Raw genomic sequence first — 15968 nt, 5'->3', positions numbered from 1 at the left:
CCAGGGTAATTAAAAAATTACACATATCAAAAAGGTTGCTACTGCCAGAAAAAGATATGAAATCATAAAACTGACCAACATCCACTGTAAAATGCTAAATTTTCAATATTTGGTCATTAAGAAATAAGTTTGCCTTTGCCTGCTAAAAAATTTCACTTTTAATCAACATCTAAGGGATATTAAACTATACGTAAATACTTCTTGTATATAAAGGCAACTGGAATACCTGCCAACTGGTATCTGAAGCCTCTTGGGTGATGGCTAGTAGCCGCTGAAGTGTGGCTAACTTCTGTTCCAACATCTGTTCCCGATGTAAGGCCTCCTAATAGTATAAATCACAAAAGAGATTCTAATAAACTCAGCATGATCTTTGAAGAGAAATCAAAGTACATTCTGAAAATATTCTCATCTTACATCCCACTCTGTATCTTACTTTCAAACCTGATAAATCTACCTTGTAAAATATATATAAGCCATATCATTTTAGCCTCATTTCCTGGACTGTTAGGGGTACTGAGCTGCACCTTCCCCTATTAACAGAAAACAAGTGCCCTGTTTTTGTTTTCCTTTTAGTCATAATTCACAAGAGTTTAAAAAAAAAGGAAACCCAGAAGAATCCAACAAATGTTTAATGCTACATTTTATATATCTATATAAAACCCTCCATTTCCAATTATATATATATGTATATATGTAAATTTTTAAAAATACATACATATTTTTCAGAACAAACTCATTTCAAACTAAGACAAACAATCTGGTCAGTAGCAAAGATCCTTCTCAATGGCTTAGCTGCATGAGTATGACATCCAAAATAGAAATGTCTTTTAATTTTTCCTTTTAAGAATGTTACATATATATAAATATATATAAGGAGAGAGACTGTTTCACAATTTCTTGCATTTTCAGGTGTTCTGATTCTTTGTGACTGTATACCACTTAGCAGCAATCAAATATGCCAAAAATAAGTAAGAGTCCACCAATGTAATAAGGGGTCAAGGAGTTCTATAACCATTTGGCAGCTCCAAAGGGATATTTTTTACAGAGAAGGACATTAGCAAGCAAACCCTTAGCTCTAGGTCACTTGTTAATACTTGATAGCTGTTAAGAGGGTCTCCTTCACTAGAAGTCAAGGTGAAAATGCTCACACAGCATTCAGCTGTGGTTATGGCACATCTTCAAATTTCACTTTCTTCTATTCCTGTCATTAGCCAAAGAAGAACACTTACTACCCTAATACCTCTGGAGCCACCTCAAAAAAGAAGGATACGCTTCAAAGACAATATTTGAGGTTTAAAGTATGCATTTATTTTTCTCTACATCCTTGGTAAATAATGATTAGAGAAAATCTGATCTAATTAGAATTACAGGTACCATTTTTTTAAAAGATTTTATTTATTTATTTGAGAGAGAGAATGAGAGAGAGAGAGAGAGAGCATGAGAGGGGATAGGGTCAGAGGGAGAAGCAGACTCCCTGCTGAGCAGGGAGCCCGATGCGGGACTCGATCCTGGGACTCCAGGATCATGACCTGAGCTGAAAGCAGTCGCTTAACCAACTGAGCCACCCAGGTGCCCTACAGGTACCATTTTTTAAAATTAACTCTTGGCGTGCCTGGGTGGCTCAGTTGGTTAAGCGTCTGTCTTCTGCTCAGGTCATGATCCCAGGGTCCTGGGATCGAGCCCCACATCGGGCTTCCTGCTCAGTGGGAAGCCTGCTTCTCCCTCTCCCACTCCCCCTGCTTGTATTCCCTCTCATGCTGTCTCTCTCTGTCAAATAAATAAATAAAATCCTTAAAATAAATAAATAAACAAATTAAAAGTATCGATTCAGGAATGTAACAAAAGCCATAAAATACAGCTTACACTTACAAGAGACTGGTTGCCAAGTTTATTTTAAGCTCTTAAAACACTACTAATATCCAGGAAATTAACATTAAATGCTGCAAAAAGTTTTACTTAAAAACAAAACCACCAAACAATCACTACTTCCACTAGATGGTGTAATTTCACCTTTTTTAAACTCAATTCCATTTAGAGTTTCATAATTCCATGAACCACATCCTAACAGAAATCTAATACTTCCAGGAATAACTTTTAGTTCTAAGGCATGGAACATATCTATTCAGTTTTTACTCAAAATATTTACATTAGAACTTTAGCAATTCAGAAAGATGTATACAGAAAAGATAGCACAGTATAATCTTCTCTCAAAAACCAGACAAGAACAGTGAAAGATGATGCCCACTATGAATATTCAAAGAACTGACAAAATTGGAAAAAGTACTGGAGTGAGCCAGGGCATTAGACCCACAGTCCATGATGACTGGTAACTGTACAGTATATAGACTCAGGAAATCATTTTACCTATAATGAGCCTCATATTTCTCATAGAAAAATGGAGGTTAAAAAAAATGGAGGTTAGACAAGATTAATCTCAAAGTTTTCTTCTACCTCTAAAAATAAGAGAGATCTAGGTCAACCAGCATGCCTTTCTACTGAGTGGTAAACAACTGCTGACATGTATGGCATACATTGTATGTGACACACTGTTCTAAGTGCTTTACATATACTGATTCACAATTCTGTGAGGTACATGCTATTATACCCACATCATAGATGAAGAAAATGAGGCTCTGAAGTTAAACGTCTGAAAAGGTCTGACGTTAAAGCCACAGACCAAATCCAGGGAATTCTGGCTAGAGTCTATGCTTTTAGACATTCTACTAAACTGCAAATGTGTAAAATGGCTTTTCTATGCACCATTACATAATGACCAGTGGAAGGTAGGATCTGATTAATACTTTGACAATTTTCAGACTTGTACATTCTTAACTGAGGGAGAACTGCTCTTAGTGACTGATTCCTATAAAAGAATGTAGGAATCAGGATCATTGGTTTGGTCCTATCATTTTTATAAAGCAACTGAAGACCTACACATGTAAAATGATTTACCCAAAGTTACAGAACTCAGTAGCAGAGCCAAGATACAAACTTTAATCTCTAAATTCCTGATCTAGGGTTTTTCTTCACCATGCTCCCTCACCAGAATAATAACCATAATCCAGCCCAAATCTCCCAAAATCAAGAGAAAAAAAAAAGCCACTTATTTCCTTTTTGGAGATTTCTATGGCTCTTTAAATACAGTATTAACTTCTTTAGGAGCCCATTTCATCAGATCCAGTAGCACAGCATAGTGGTTAAGGGCAGAGACTCTGAGGTCTGACTGGGTTCAAATTCCATCTCTACCACAGAGTGGGTGTGTAATACTATGTAAATTATTTAACCTTCCAGGCTCTCAGTTACTCCATCTATAAAAATGGAAATTAAGGGCGCCTGGGTGGCTCAGTTGGTTAAGCGACTGCCTTCGGCTCAGGTCATGATCCTGGAGTCCCGGGATCGAGTCCCGCATCGGGCTCCCTGCTCGGCGGGGAGTCTGCTTCTCCCTCTGACCCTCTTCCCTCTCGTGCTCTCTGTCTCTCATTCTCTCTCTCTCAAATAAATAAAATCTTAAAAAAAAATGGAAATAAAATATGTACCTTATGGGATTGTTCTGAAGATTAAATGAATAGAGGTAAAGTGCTAGACTAGAGTCTGGCATATGGTAAGTGCTATATAACCATTTGCTATTAATATTATACTAAGCACCCAAGATCTCTCCAGGTTTTATTTTATTTAAAAGTCATCTATGAATAAAGAACTATTTTGAAACTTCCTCACACCTGAATAAAAAAAAAACAAACTTCTCTTGTACAGACCCCTATCTTTTCTAGACTTAATAATCCTGATTCTTTTTTTTTAAAAAAAGATTTTATTTATTTATATGCCAGAGAGAGAGTGAGTGCACAAGCAGGGGGAGCGGCAGGCAGAGGGAGAAGCAGGCTCCCTGCGGAGCAGGGAGCCCGATGCGGGACTCGGTCCCAAGACTGACCTTGGGATCATGACCTGAGCCAAAAGCAGATGCTTAACATTCTGGAACCCCGGCGTCCCCATGATCCTGACTCTTTATCCTTTCTGCACAAGACCTAGTTTTATTTATTTATTTATTTAAAGATTTTTATTTATTTATTTGACAGAGAGAGACACAGCCAGAGAAGGAACACAAGCAGGGGGAGTGGGAGAGGGAGAAGCAGACTCCCCGCGGAGCAGGGAGCCCGACACGGGGCTCGATCCCAGGACCCTGGGATCACGACCTGAGCCGAAGGCAGACGCCCAACCACTGAGCCACCCAGGCGCCCCCACAAGACCTAGTTTAAATCCTTTTTTTAACTTTGAGAAATACTTCTTTTGTATTTGTATCAATATTTCTTTAGCCTATATTTGTGAACTAGCAAATTCAAATCTAAGTTGTTTAATTCTACTTTTAAAAACTAAGAATTTTTAAGATTTACTTTTACCTGTAGATACTGGGAAAGCTGGAATAGTTCCTGAGAGTACATACTTGGAGTGTTAGCAGCAACCTAGAAACAAATGACACAAGTACCAACAGTCACACAAACGTTTATAAAAGACATTAAAGCCAAACCAAGTCCTTGAAATGTCTATTTACTGAAATATGCAAAATAAAAATTATTTTTCAGCTTAATGAGTTCTTTCCGTTTTCAAAATATTTCTGTCTCATGTCTAGAATTTGTAAATGGTATTATTTTTTGCTGACCAGTCTGAGATTTATAAGCAGGGTGGTGGAACGAGTACCGCTCATGCAAACATTCCTTGATAAACCAAATCACAAACCCAGCACAACAGCAATACAGCCCTTTCTTAATTCAGAAATAATACGTCCTAAATCAATGAGTATATATTTATCCCCTTTAAAATTCATTGTTAAATAATTCTTCAATACTCCAACAAGTCACAATTCTTTTAGAAGTAGCCATCCTCAAAACGGGAGTTGTATGTGGGGGTGCAGGGAGAGACAGGACATGAAATATTAACACTTTGTCCAATGGCCAGAGGCAATGAAAATAGATTTGTCTTAAAAAAAGGAAGGAAGGAAAGAAGGAAGGTAGAAACAAAGAAAGAGAAAGCAAGCAAGCAAATAGCTTTGTCTTTTTTTCTTCTTCTTTAAACTACAGGTAGGTTTAAGAAGAAAAAGATGGGAAATAATGGTGTTTAAATTACAAATCACAGAAAAAAAACTTAGAACTCAAGAATATTAGAAGAAATACTTTCAATAAGGGGTTCTTCCCAAGTGTGGAACACAGAACCATGGCGTTATTCACCCTCCCCAAAAAAGAAGAAATTATTAGGTTGCTGTAACATTTACCCATATCCTCAATACTACCAAGCCTTATGTATTAACATTAATGAGGTTAATAGCATCATTCCTGATTAAGTTCAGAAAGTATATTTTTATTAATACGCTAACTAGAATTCAGAGAAGTGACATTATTTTCAAAAGTTAGTTCTAAATTGGCAAGGCCTTTATTTACTTCTGAAATAATTCTTGGTATTACTGAGGTTGATGATCAACCACTTTCACTTCTAAAAAAGGAATCTAACAGAACTTCAGTTTCAGGCAGGCTTTCAGTCTTTATCCAAATGGAAGAAAAAAATGTAAAATATTTTTCCAATAGTTTAGTTAGCACACTAAGAAAAACCATTCACATTAATGTCAAAAGATATAGATATATTTTTTGCTATTTAGCAATGATATCTACAGTTTATTACACCATTATTTCTGAACAAAGGGAAAAATACTAACAAGTAATTATTGCAGATTTTCTGACCAAATCAGGTTGAAACTAATTTTCAAGGACAATAAAAGAGCAATTTCTGTAAACCCATATTTCTGTTATTTCTATGTGTAGATATATGCTGGGTGAACTATTTGGGCAGAAAACTTCAACAGATATTTCTAAACAGAATTGTATTCCAGAATAAAAAGTAGTAACTAACACTTCGTTCTCTGGCTAGGCACAAAGCAAGTGCTCCTAGTTTATACAATCGGCCATTTACTTGAGATAATAAAGGTTTCCTCCTCAGAAACATCCACCCTAAATTCTCCAGAAGACTGCAATAACCAAATACCTACATACACTGTATATAATTTGTTACAGAAGAAAAGTAAGTTTCTAGGTAAAGCGTATTAAAAACAAAAACATTTTCCAAAGCAATATAACCGAGTTAGTTTAGAAAAAATAATTAGTAACTTACTTTGTCAACAGGACTTGGCAATGGAGCGTGGATGACACTGAAAAGTAAAATTTAGAATTTTTTATCTAATTTCCTGACAACAGAGGAAACAGTATAACAGTACCAGAATATCTAAACCCCAAAGTTGATACACTTGCTGTCATATAATTAAAAGACCGTGAATTAATGAATACATAGAATTCTTAGAAAACAAGGTAATAAATATACAAATCTACTTTTTACACATAATATATTTCTAAACACAAATTCAAAACTCAAAATGTATTAAATGCCCTTTGAAGATCCACTATTTAATGAGGGCTCTGGTGAATTCCATGGCTATAAATTTCTATATAGAAAAGAAGCTCTCTTTAAATTATCCATTTTTAATTTTGGAATGTGCAAATTATGTCTTTTTTTAAAATTAAATATTCCTATACACAAAGTCTTAAAAATCCAAAGTTCTACTAGAAAGAAAGCTATAATTTGGAAACTTGTTCTAGTTGAGAACAACTTTAGCTAACCAAACAGTATTACTATTCTCTACTCAGCCACCTCACACACTAACAACTGAAAGCTTAGATGTAGGTATGAAACTAAACTCGGTGTATCTCTTTAAAACTAAGCAGTAAACAGTATAATTGGTACTAATTGCTTTTTGGGCCTTATAAAGTACTAATGACAGACAGGCAGTGTAGTATAACAGTTAAGCATGCAGGCTCAGATGCCATACTGACTGACCCCAAATTCTGGCTCTACTTACCAGCTGTGTAATCTTGGGCAAGTTTACCTAAGCACTATAGGTCTTCAGCTTCCTCATCCATAAAATGAGGGTAATCACAAAAACAACCCCATAGAGTAACTGTGAGCATTATATGTGTTAATAGAAATCGCTTTCAACAGTACCTAGGACATAGTAGCACTTGATCCTACTACCACTCCCATGAGAACAGAGCAGCTAAGGAAGCCAGGCACTGTCACCAATTTACCTCTGGATCCCCAGAACCTATCACAAGACCCTAGCAAAGCTGACGCCTAATGAAGGTTGTTTTTTTTTTTTTAAAGATTTCATTTATTTATTTATGAGAGACAGAGAGAGGGAGAGAGAGAGAGAGAGAGAGAGGCAGAGGGAGAAGCAGGCTCCCAAGGAGCAGGGAGCCCGATGCGGGACTCGATCCCAGGACTCCGGGATCATGACCTGAGCCGAAGGCAGATGCTTAACCATCTCAGCCACCCAGGCACCCACGCCTAATGAAGGTTTCAAAACTTACACCAACTTTAGTTTTTCTCTCTACCCTAAAAATGCGGAATAGACAGTTTGAACACAACCTTCTTTTTCTTGACTATACAAGCAATACATATTGATTATAGAAAATGTACGATGTAAAGCATGAGGAAATAAAAATTACCTAATGCCAGCACCTAGAGATAACCACTTGAGATATATTTATTTTTCTCTGTAGATATGCACATATAAGCAAATGAATTTAAAATCTAAATAGAAGCAAACAGTACACGTTTTTTTTTAATCCAGTTTTCTTAGTGACCCAAGTACAAAATTTTCTGTTCTCATGAAAATTTGGTTAACAAAAGGCTAAAAATCTAGCTAAACATTCCATAAGGAATATATATATATATATGTATTTTACAGAAACTAGCCTGGATAAGGGTGTATTTTGTTTGAATTATAGAAAAAGTTCATATGCAACAAGGGAATACAGAAAAGGAAAACCATTATTTAGTGTTAGGATGGTGGGATTATAGGCAATTTTTCTCTGTTATCATTTAAAAATTATTTGTGCAGGGGTGCCTGGCTGCCTCAGCCAGTAGAACATGTGACTCTTGATCTCAGAGTCGTGAGTTTGAGCCCCATGTTGGATAGAGAGGTAAGTTAAAAAAAATTATTTGTGCAATATAATAAAATCAAGGAAGAAAAAAGAACTAGCTTTTTGAATTAGCTAGTGAGGATCTTAAAAGCATTAAATGCTATGTATATAATATACCTGAAATTCTAAGCATTCTGGCATACCCAAATGTTACCTTGATTGCTAAAAAAGATTACAGTAACAGAAACAGCCAATGATCATCGTGTGCTTAATATATGCCGGGTACCACACAAAACTCTTTAAGTGAATAACCTTGCTTAAACCTCCTCATAAAATTCCTGCTTAGTAGGTACTATTGTTATCTTCATTTTTCAAATGAGAAAAGGGAGGCCTGATCAGGACAGAACAGGTGGAGTTGGGCTTTGAATTAGACTCTCCACCTCTAAAGACCATTCTGATCTTCTACCAGCTCTAGAGAACTGTCTGTCCAAAATTCATCTTCTCCAGAAAGTCAGCCAGACGGTGTACAATGAAACCGGCAGCAAAATTTTAAATACTAATATTTAACCACATGAGAAAAAACAATGAGGAGGACACAGGGGGCAAAGATGAAAAGCACTGGGGAAACAAGAACGATAAGGACACAATTCACTAACACAGACTTTGAAAAATTTACATGTCCTCCTGGAAGGAACCTGGGACCACAGATAACCCTTTATGTAACTGCTCAAAGCTTTTAACTCCATGGGAGAAAAATCTCATTATCACACACAAACATCACGGTCTTTAAGAAGCCACACATCATTAGTTGATTAATAGTTACTCTTATTTTTAAAAACTTAACCCTTGACTCCTGAGTCACATTAAAGTTCCAAAGTTAACTGTATTTTTAATATTTAAACTATGAAAAAAATAATTAAACTATGATATAGAATAGGAAACACTGTTTTAGCTTTAAATGTTTAAAAATTTTTGCTTTGTTTCAGATATGCTTAAAGCCAAAAAAAAAAAAATTGGTAGCATCTAACTGAAGCAAAATATATAGTAAGCCTAACGAAAGCACAGACTGTCATAGTAATAGGAGGGCCTCTCTCTGCTTTCTTTTTCATTCTCTCTTTTCTACTCACGTTCTACTTTGCCCTAAACTTACGCTTATCTTAACCTCCCACCCTCAGATCATTGTCTTTACTTTTGAAGGATAAAAAATATTATGTTGGGTATAGAAAGAAGCTTCTTTTTTTTTTTTTAAGATTTTATTTATTTCTTTGACAGAGAGAGACAGGGAGAGCAGGAACACAAGCAGGGGGAGTGGGAGAGGGAGAAGCAGGCTTCCCACTGAGCGGGGAGCCCGATGTGGGACTCGATCCCAGGACCCTGGGATCATGACCTGAGTCGAAGGCAGACGCTTAACGACTGAGCCACCCAGGCGCCCTAGAAAGAAGCTTCTTGCCCCACAAATAAAAAATGCTTAGGTTTAATTAGTAATTACTACATAATGATAACCTGTGAAAAGCACAAGATTAAAATGTACTTATATTTAGATTTTAACATTTACATTTTATGAGTAATTCTTCCTTTTCAAGTTTGTCCTCCTCTAAGTGATCTTTCCCTACTTCAGGGGGAAAAAAATTACAGCCTTGGAAAATCCCTCCAAAACTCCCACCAAAATAGGCTACTAACTGTATCAACATCCTCAAGGTCCTAAAAGATCATGACACCGGCATTAACTTCACAGGGAATCACAGTTTAAGAAGTCCTATATTAAATGCAGGTCAAAATACAGTTATCACTCACCAGTAACTTACATACCCTAAATATTTTGAAAAACAACTAATTATCCCTCAAAATATAAATTGTAAAGTTAAATTTGGAAACAAAATAATCTGTGCCTCATTATACATTATTTACTAGAATTGTAGCTAATGTGAAAAAGAATTAAAATGAAGTATATTATATTCTAAAAGTACTGCATTAATTTTCTACCATTAGAATAATCCTGAAATGTAACTGTATACCATCACCTACAATATTATTAACCAAGGTAATTAATACAAAAAGTTCATAGCACTAAATTATACTCACTCTGAGCGGAGTCGGGCTTCCATACCATCTGGTAGAAAAAGTTTTATTGTGGAAACAATACACCCATGGGTAACTGGTTAAAACAAACAAATAAGATGGATTAAATAATTGTTTAAAATTACAAACCCTCATATCTCTCATATCCAAACATATATTTTATTCCTAAATGCAGTAACTTCCAGGAAAGAAATCTTGGTGGTTTAATGACAATATTCACTCCCCTGGAGAAAGTCATCCCTCTTCATACTGAATCACAGTTGCAAGGCAAAATTACAGAATAGTTTTTCCAAAGTGTCCTAACCTTCAATGCAATCAGTCAATAAAAGGTCAGATGAATATATGGAAATACAATTGAAGAGAGGAAATGCACTTTCTCCCCTATCTGCTGGCATCAAAACCTAACCCCAGCTATTCCCCCAATTTAATATTTAGCCCTAATTCCTAATTCTCCTGTCCTCAAACTGTAACTCCTATCCACACCTCACAAAACTCTAGTTCTGCATAATACAGCTTGGAATATGCTGTTCAAGTCCCCCATTTGATGAGTGAGAAAACCAAGACCTCAGAAAAGTGAAACTGCTTCTAGAACTCTGTTAAGTGTCAGAGCTGTTTGCTAGAACTCAAGTCTGAGATTTCCAGTTCAGTATTTAAAATTGTGGTTTTGTGTTCTTGGTGCTTTTTCTTCCTCTACCCTCAAACATTTTTATATAACATTACACCAGTCACTTTGTAGACAACTTCTTACTATTGCTTCTTACTTCCTCCTTTTCCTTCTGATGATTTCAAGAGACAAAACCCCCCAAAAGGAGCGTTTATACAGAGCTTCTCTTTGTGATTGGGTTTTATGGGTTGATGGCTTTTCATTTCTCTGTTCTTCCACGACTACATCTTCCAGGGTTAGGGTTCAAAGAGTTAATTTATTTAGTTTATCAAAATCTAATTAAAAGCTAATGCAGGGTGATGAAAATATACTATCTCATGATTAGAAGAGTGGTGGTTATGTGACTATACATTTGTCAAAACTCAGTGAGTTCTACATATAAAACTGGTGTTGCAAGTAAATTATATCTCAATAAAACTGATTAAGAATAAGCTAATGCTGGGGCAGTGCCTGGGTGGTTCAGTTGGTTAAGCGTCTGACTTTGGCTCAGGTCATGATCTCAGGGTCCTGGGATTGAGCCCCATGTTGGGATCCATGCTCAGCGAGGAATCGGCTTCTTCCTCTCCCTCCTCCCCTCCCCGCCTCCTGCTTGTGCGTGCACGCACTCTCTCTCAAATTAAATAAAAACTTTTTAAAAAAAGGAATAGAGCTAAATGCGTTTATGTAAGAGTAACTTATTAAGTGATCAGGCCCATGAATCATCAAAATGATATTATAAACATGAAGTAATATGATTATTCTGTCATCTGGAAATACACAGTAAACTTAAGGAATTTAGTGACGTTTACTCAATTTTCATTAACTTATTATTTGAAAAGTGTTAACACAGATCAAGAACCATCTCTGGGACAGTCTTCTAAACTCTGCCTAACACAGCAATTACAGCCATGAACCACTGGGCTCCTTCCTTCCATTCAGGCCTCATCCTCTATCCTGTTACCATAAATACCCTATGCAAGACCAAGCTACCCGCACTTCTAAATTCTTTACTTTTCACAACTCCATGCATTGTACAAGCTGTTATGTCAGTGATGTCCTTTATCCTCTCGCCTGCATAACCAAATGCTATTTACCCTCTAGGCTCAGACTTTCTACTTACTTTACCAAACTCATTATCTGAGTTATGGGTCCCCAGAGCCTCCTTTGTCTACTTCTTATAATAGTAAGCACATTGTGGGCAACCCTGTTGGGACCCCTCTCACTCTTGAGAGCTTTTTCTGTATCTTCACTAACTTCTATCGCTTTACTCACTAAAAAAAAAAAAAAAATAGTAAGCACACTGCGTTGTGAATACTTATCATTTATACAACCATGTCTCACCAGTTAGAGTCAACTCTGAGAGGGGAAAGGATTGGTTGCTTTTCACTTTTTAAATCCCACACTTGGCAGAGTTACCTAGTACAAACTGGGCATTTAATAAATGATTACTGAATGTGAGAAAAAACATGTCTGGTTAATATTTTACAGCTTCCGTTACCCAAGGTGAAGATGTCTTTTACTTCGAGGACAGTAGGGTTCACCTACACTTGTAAGAACTACCTAACTCCCTCCTTTCTCCGGTAGAACATAGGGAAGGGGCAGATTTATCCCAGCTCTATGACTCCCCCAGAGATTTACTACAAATAGGCTATAATAAATACAGGAGAACAGTACAAGAAGATCCAGCAGTTCTGACACTTGACCAATATATTTAAATCGATAATAAAGTCTAAAAAAGTAGGTGCAGTGAGTTACAGAATAAAACTGCAGTGCCAGAATGGACAAGCTGTGATATATTACATCAGAATTTCCATTGCTCAGATATATGACTCCGAAGTCCAGCAACTGGACTGATGTACAAATCTGTGAAATGAATCAAGGGCTAATACTGACTGGGCAGCACATGGCTACTGTACTACTGAAGGCAGTTAAAGACCACGTCTGACTAAGCTGACTATCTAGTCTAGCCCGCTCTGCCTTTGAAAAGGTTCTTGTGACACTAGATACACGGATCATAGAATTATTAGTTGTCTTTTTAATTTGCAATGGGCAAGTATTTAAAATGACCTGATAAAAATGTTTTGTTCTAATATTTACATTAATCAACTTTACACAGCAGTATTTTCCAAAATGGAGTGCTAGCAGGTGTTAACAAAAAAAGGATTTGGGGGTCAGAAAAGTTTGGAAAATACTTGGTTAAAACAGATTTTTGAAAGAGTTTTGATTTTTTAAACCAGTCTTTCTCAGAGCCTAATGGGCTTTTTATCCATCATGAGGCTCTAAAAGTAAGATGCATTTTCCAAACTTACTTAACCATTGAGCATCTCTGTCCCGTTTTCAGAACACTAACACAGGAACTGATAGTACCATATTATATACATGATATATATGGTATTACGAAAAAAATGCTTAGGGAAATATTGCTCTCAAGTATTCTATGAGTCACTTTGTAAACAAATTTTGCTCTCAAAATTTACCCAGAAACATTATTTACCATATTTCCAAGACTCAAAGACAAAATTGATAATAAAACACACAATTTAAAAGTTTCTTGGGCAGGGTAAGAAGGCTGCAGGATCACTGCCATTTAAATATAGGTTACCTTTCGCTTTTTTTTTTTTTTAAGAGAGACAGCATGAGAGGGGGAGGGGCAAAGGGAGAAGGAGAGAGACAATCTTAAGCAGGCTCCACACCTAGCATGGATGTGGGGCTTGATCTCAAGACCCTGAGATCATGACCTAAGCTGAAATCAAGAGTCAGAGGCTTAACAAACTAAACTGAGCTATTCAGGTGCCCCCCGCTTGCTTTTTAAAAATTCATATTACATTACTTCACTTTTATGAAAGACCTACATTAGTACCTGTTTTTCTAACCAGAAGAAATCTGAAGAGGATTTTTGATTATGAAAAAAGGTGAAAAGCACAAATAGCATTCAGTGTGTTTTGCCACGAGCTGTTACAAAGGCATTAAGAGTGGCCCCGCCAAGTTGCTCCTCCACAAACTGCACTCAGCACCTCAGCATCCAGCTGCCATGGCTTTGAACTGTGTTTGTGAGCATCTGTGCTTTATTTTGATCTATTCTGTGTATCCATTAGCAAGATATGTCCTTAGGTATCAGAAAAGCCTAAGGGAGGTGACTTTTTGGGTCTGGGAACTCTAAAAAAATTTTCCATATAAATTAATGGTAATTGTTTCTTCACTTTACACCAATTTTAAAAGGCTGCATAGGGGGCACCTGGGTGGCTCAGTCGGTTGAGCATCAGACTTTTGATTTCAGCTCAGGTCTCAATCTCACGGTCAGGAGTTTGAGCCCCTGCATTGGGCTCCATGCTAGGCATGGCACCTACTTAAAAAAAAAAAAAAAAGGTTTCTTAGGAATGGTCTACTTTCTGACAGCAAGGAAACCTGTACACATGCACTGTAAACTACATGCAAATTTCAGAAATGTTTAACCATGAAGAACAGGTATGTCTGAATCAAAAAAAACAAGGTAACTATGGAGAAAAATCTGCAATTATTTATAGTTATGAGACTTTAAAAATAAAAATGAAGACTACCCAGCTGTCATTTTTGGGTTTTTTTCTCTATTATCTTATACAGGTTATTTATTTTGCTTTTGAGTTAATACATTTACTTCATGATATGAAGTCAGCCTTTTCAATTTTAGTATATGTGCTGCCGAAGCGAGCACTGAAGTCAGCCTTTCCCATTGCCTCTTCATATAAACATTACTTAAAGGACCCATGTTCACTGTGATTAGCTTAAAAGCTATTTAAGGCCCTGGACTGGGAGACTGAAACTTCTGGGGTATGTCGTAGTCTGGTTCTATCTCTGTTCCTGCATTGAGTAGGAAGGTCAATACTACTCTATATTTGAGTAGTTTGAAGGGTCCCTTGAAATGACTGGCAGTAATAGGAAGTATAATGAGTAAGACCATAAAAGCACAAGAAACATCTAAAAAACCAAGACCTAAATGAGATGTGTTAACATTTCCAAACTGAGGATTTGCTTAATTGTCTTTTGACTGCAATCTAAAAGAGTTACCAAACTTTCATTTTTCGTTTCATAAAGCTTTTGATTCAAAGATTTATTTTTTATTTTTTTTAAAAGATTTTATTTATGAGAGAGAGAGCGTGAGCGAGGGAAGAGGCAGAAGGAGAAGCAGACTCTCCACTGAGCAGGGAGCCCGCCCCAGGGCTTGATCCCAGGACCTTGAGATCATGACCTGAGCCAAAGGCAGATGCTTAACTGACTGATTCACCCAGCTGCCCTGATTTTCTTTTAAGTAGGCTCCTCACCCAGTGTGAAACCCAATATGGGGCTTGAATTCAGGACCCTGAGATCAAAGACCTGAGCTGAGATCAAGATTTGGATGCTTAACTGACTGAGCCACCCAAGCGCTCCTCAAAGACCTTTTGTTTTTTTAAAGATTTTATTTATTTATTTAAGAGAGAGAGAGAAAGAGCATGAGCAGGGGGCAGGGGCAGAGGGAGAAGCAGACACCCTGCTGAGCAGGGAGCCCAATGCAGGGCTCGATCCCAGGACTCCGCGATCATGATCATGACCTGAGCCAAAGGCAGACACCCAACTGACTGAGCCAAGCAGGTGCCTCCCCCTTTTCTTTTTTTAAAGTCAGAAAAGAGGCAGGAGAAGTTAGCTGAATAGACAAACACATTTTAATTCTAAAAAAATGTTTTTGTATTGATATTATTTTTTTGATTTTATTTGTTTGTTTGTTTATTTATTTATTTATTTATTTTCAGAGAGAGAGAGAGAGAGAGAGCACAAGCAGGAGAGCAGCAGGCTGAGGGAGAAGTAGGCTCCCCGTGGAGCAGGGAGCCCGATGCAGGACTCGATCCCGGGACTCCAGGATCATGACCTGAGCCGAAGGCAGCCGCCCAACCGACTGATAATGATATTCTATCATTGTCTTCATTTATGAGCTGAAGTTCAGTAATAAAAAGCTTTCCCTCAACTACTTGTTTATGTCAGGAATAATTCCCTCCAGGAAAGGTAGCATAAATGCTTCATTCTTTCCCTTTACTTACATGTTTTCAGGATGGCTTATCTAGGTTCTTCCAAGGGTGATCAAATCTTCTTGTTTTCATTTTAGTATCATTTAAGTTCATGGATTTAAGCACAGTTGATATATTTCAATCCACTGCTATTGTTTTCATTGATCCTCAAACTGTCTCATCTTTGATCAATTAGAACTTCATGTTAATTCGTGAGTTTTCTGACAGAACCCTAGCAGTCTTAAATAGCTTCATTGCCTTATATATACTATG

At 36.9% G+C, this 15968-nt stretch overlaps 1 protein-coding gene across 25 annotated transcripts in view; it reads right to left on the bottom strand.

The window, feature by feature from the left end:
• Positions 1-15968, bottom strand: part of LOC113916949 (sarcolemma associated protein) — a 153080-nt gene that overhangs the window by 61140 nt on the left and 75972 nt on the right. For all 25 annotated transcript variants that reach the window (XM_027584252.2, XM_027584242.2, XM_027584240.2 and 22 more), the window contains exons 3-6: positions 10041-10113; positions 6154-6190; positions 4395-4457; positions 227-322 (exon numbers count right to left, since the gene is read on the bottom strand). In XM_027584252.2, coding sequence (XP_027440053.1) covers positions 227-322; positions 4395-4457; positions 6154-6190; positions 10041-10113 — 269 coding nt within the window. The remainder of the gene's footprint in view (positions 1-226; positions 323-4394; positions 4458-6153; positions 6191-10040; positions 10114-15968) is intronic.

Source organism: Zalophus californianus, chromosome 1 (genome assembly GCF_009762305.2).
Source record: "Zalophus californianus isolate mZalCal1 chromosome 1, mZalCal1.pri.v2, whole genome shotgun sequence".
NCBI lineage: Eukaryota > Metazoa > Chordata > Mammalia > Carnivora > Otariidae > Zalophus > Zalophus californianus.
The sequence above is the reverse complement of the archived record's forward strand: the minus strand, read 5'-3'. Positions and strand labels throughout refer to the sequence as shown.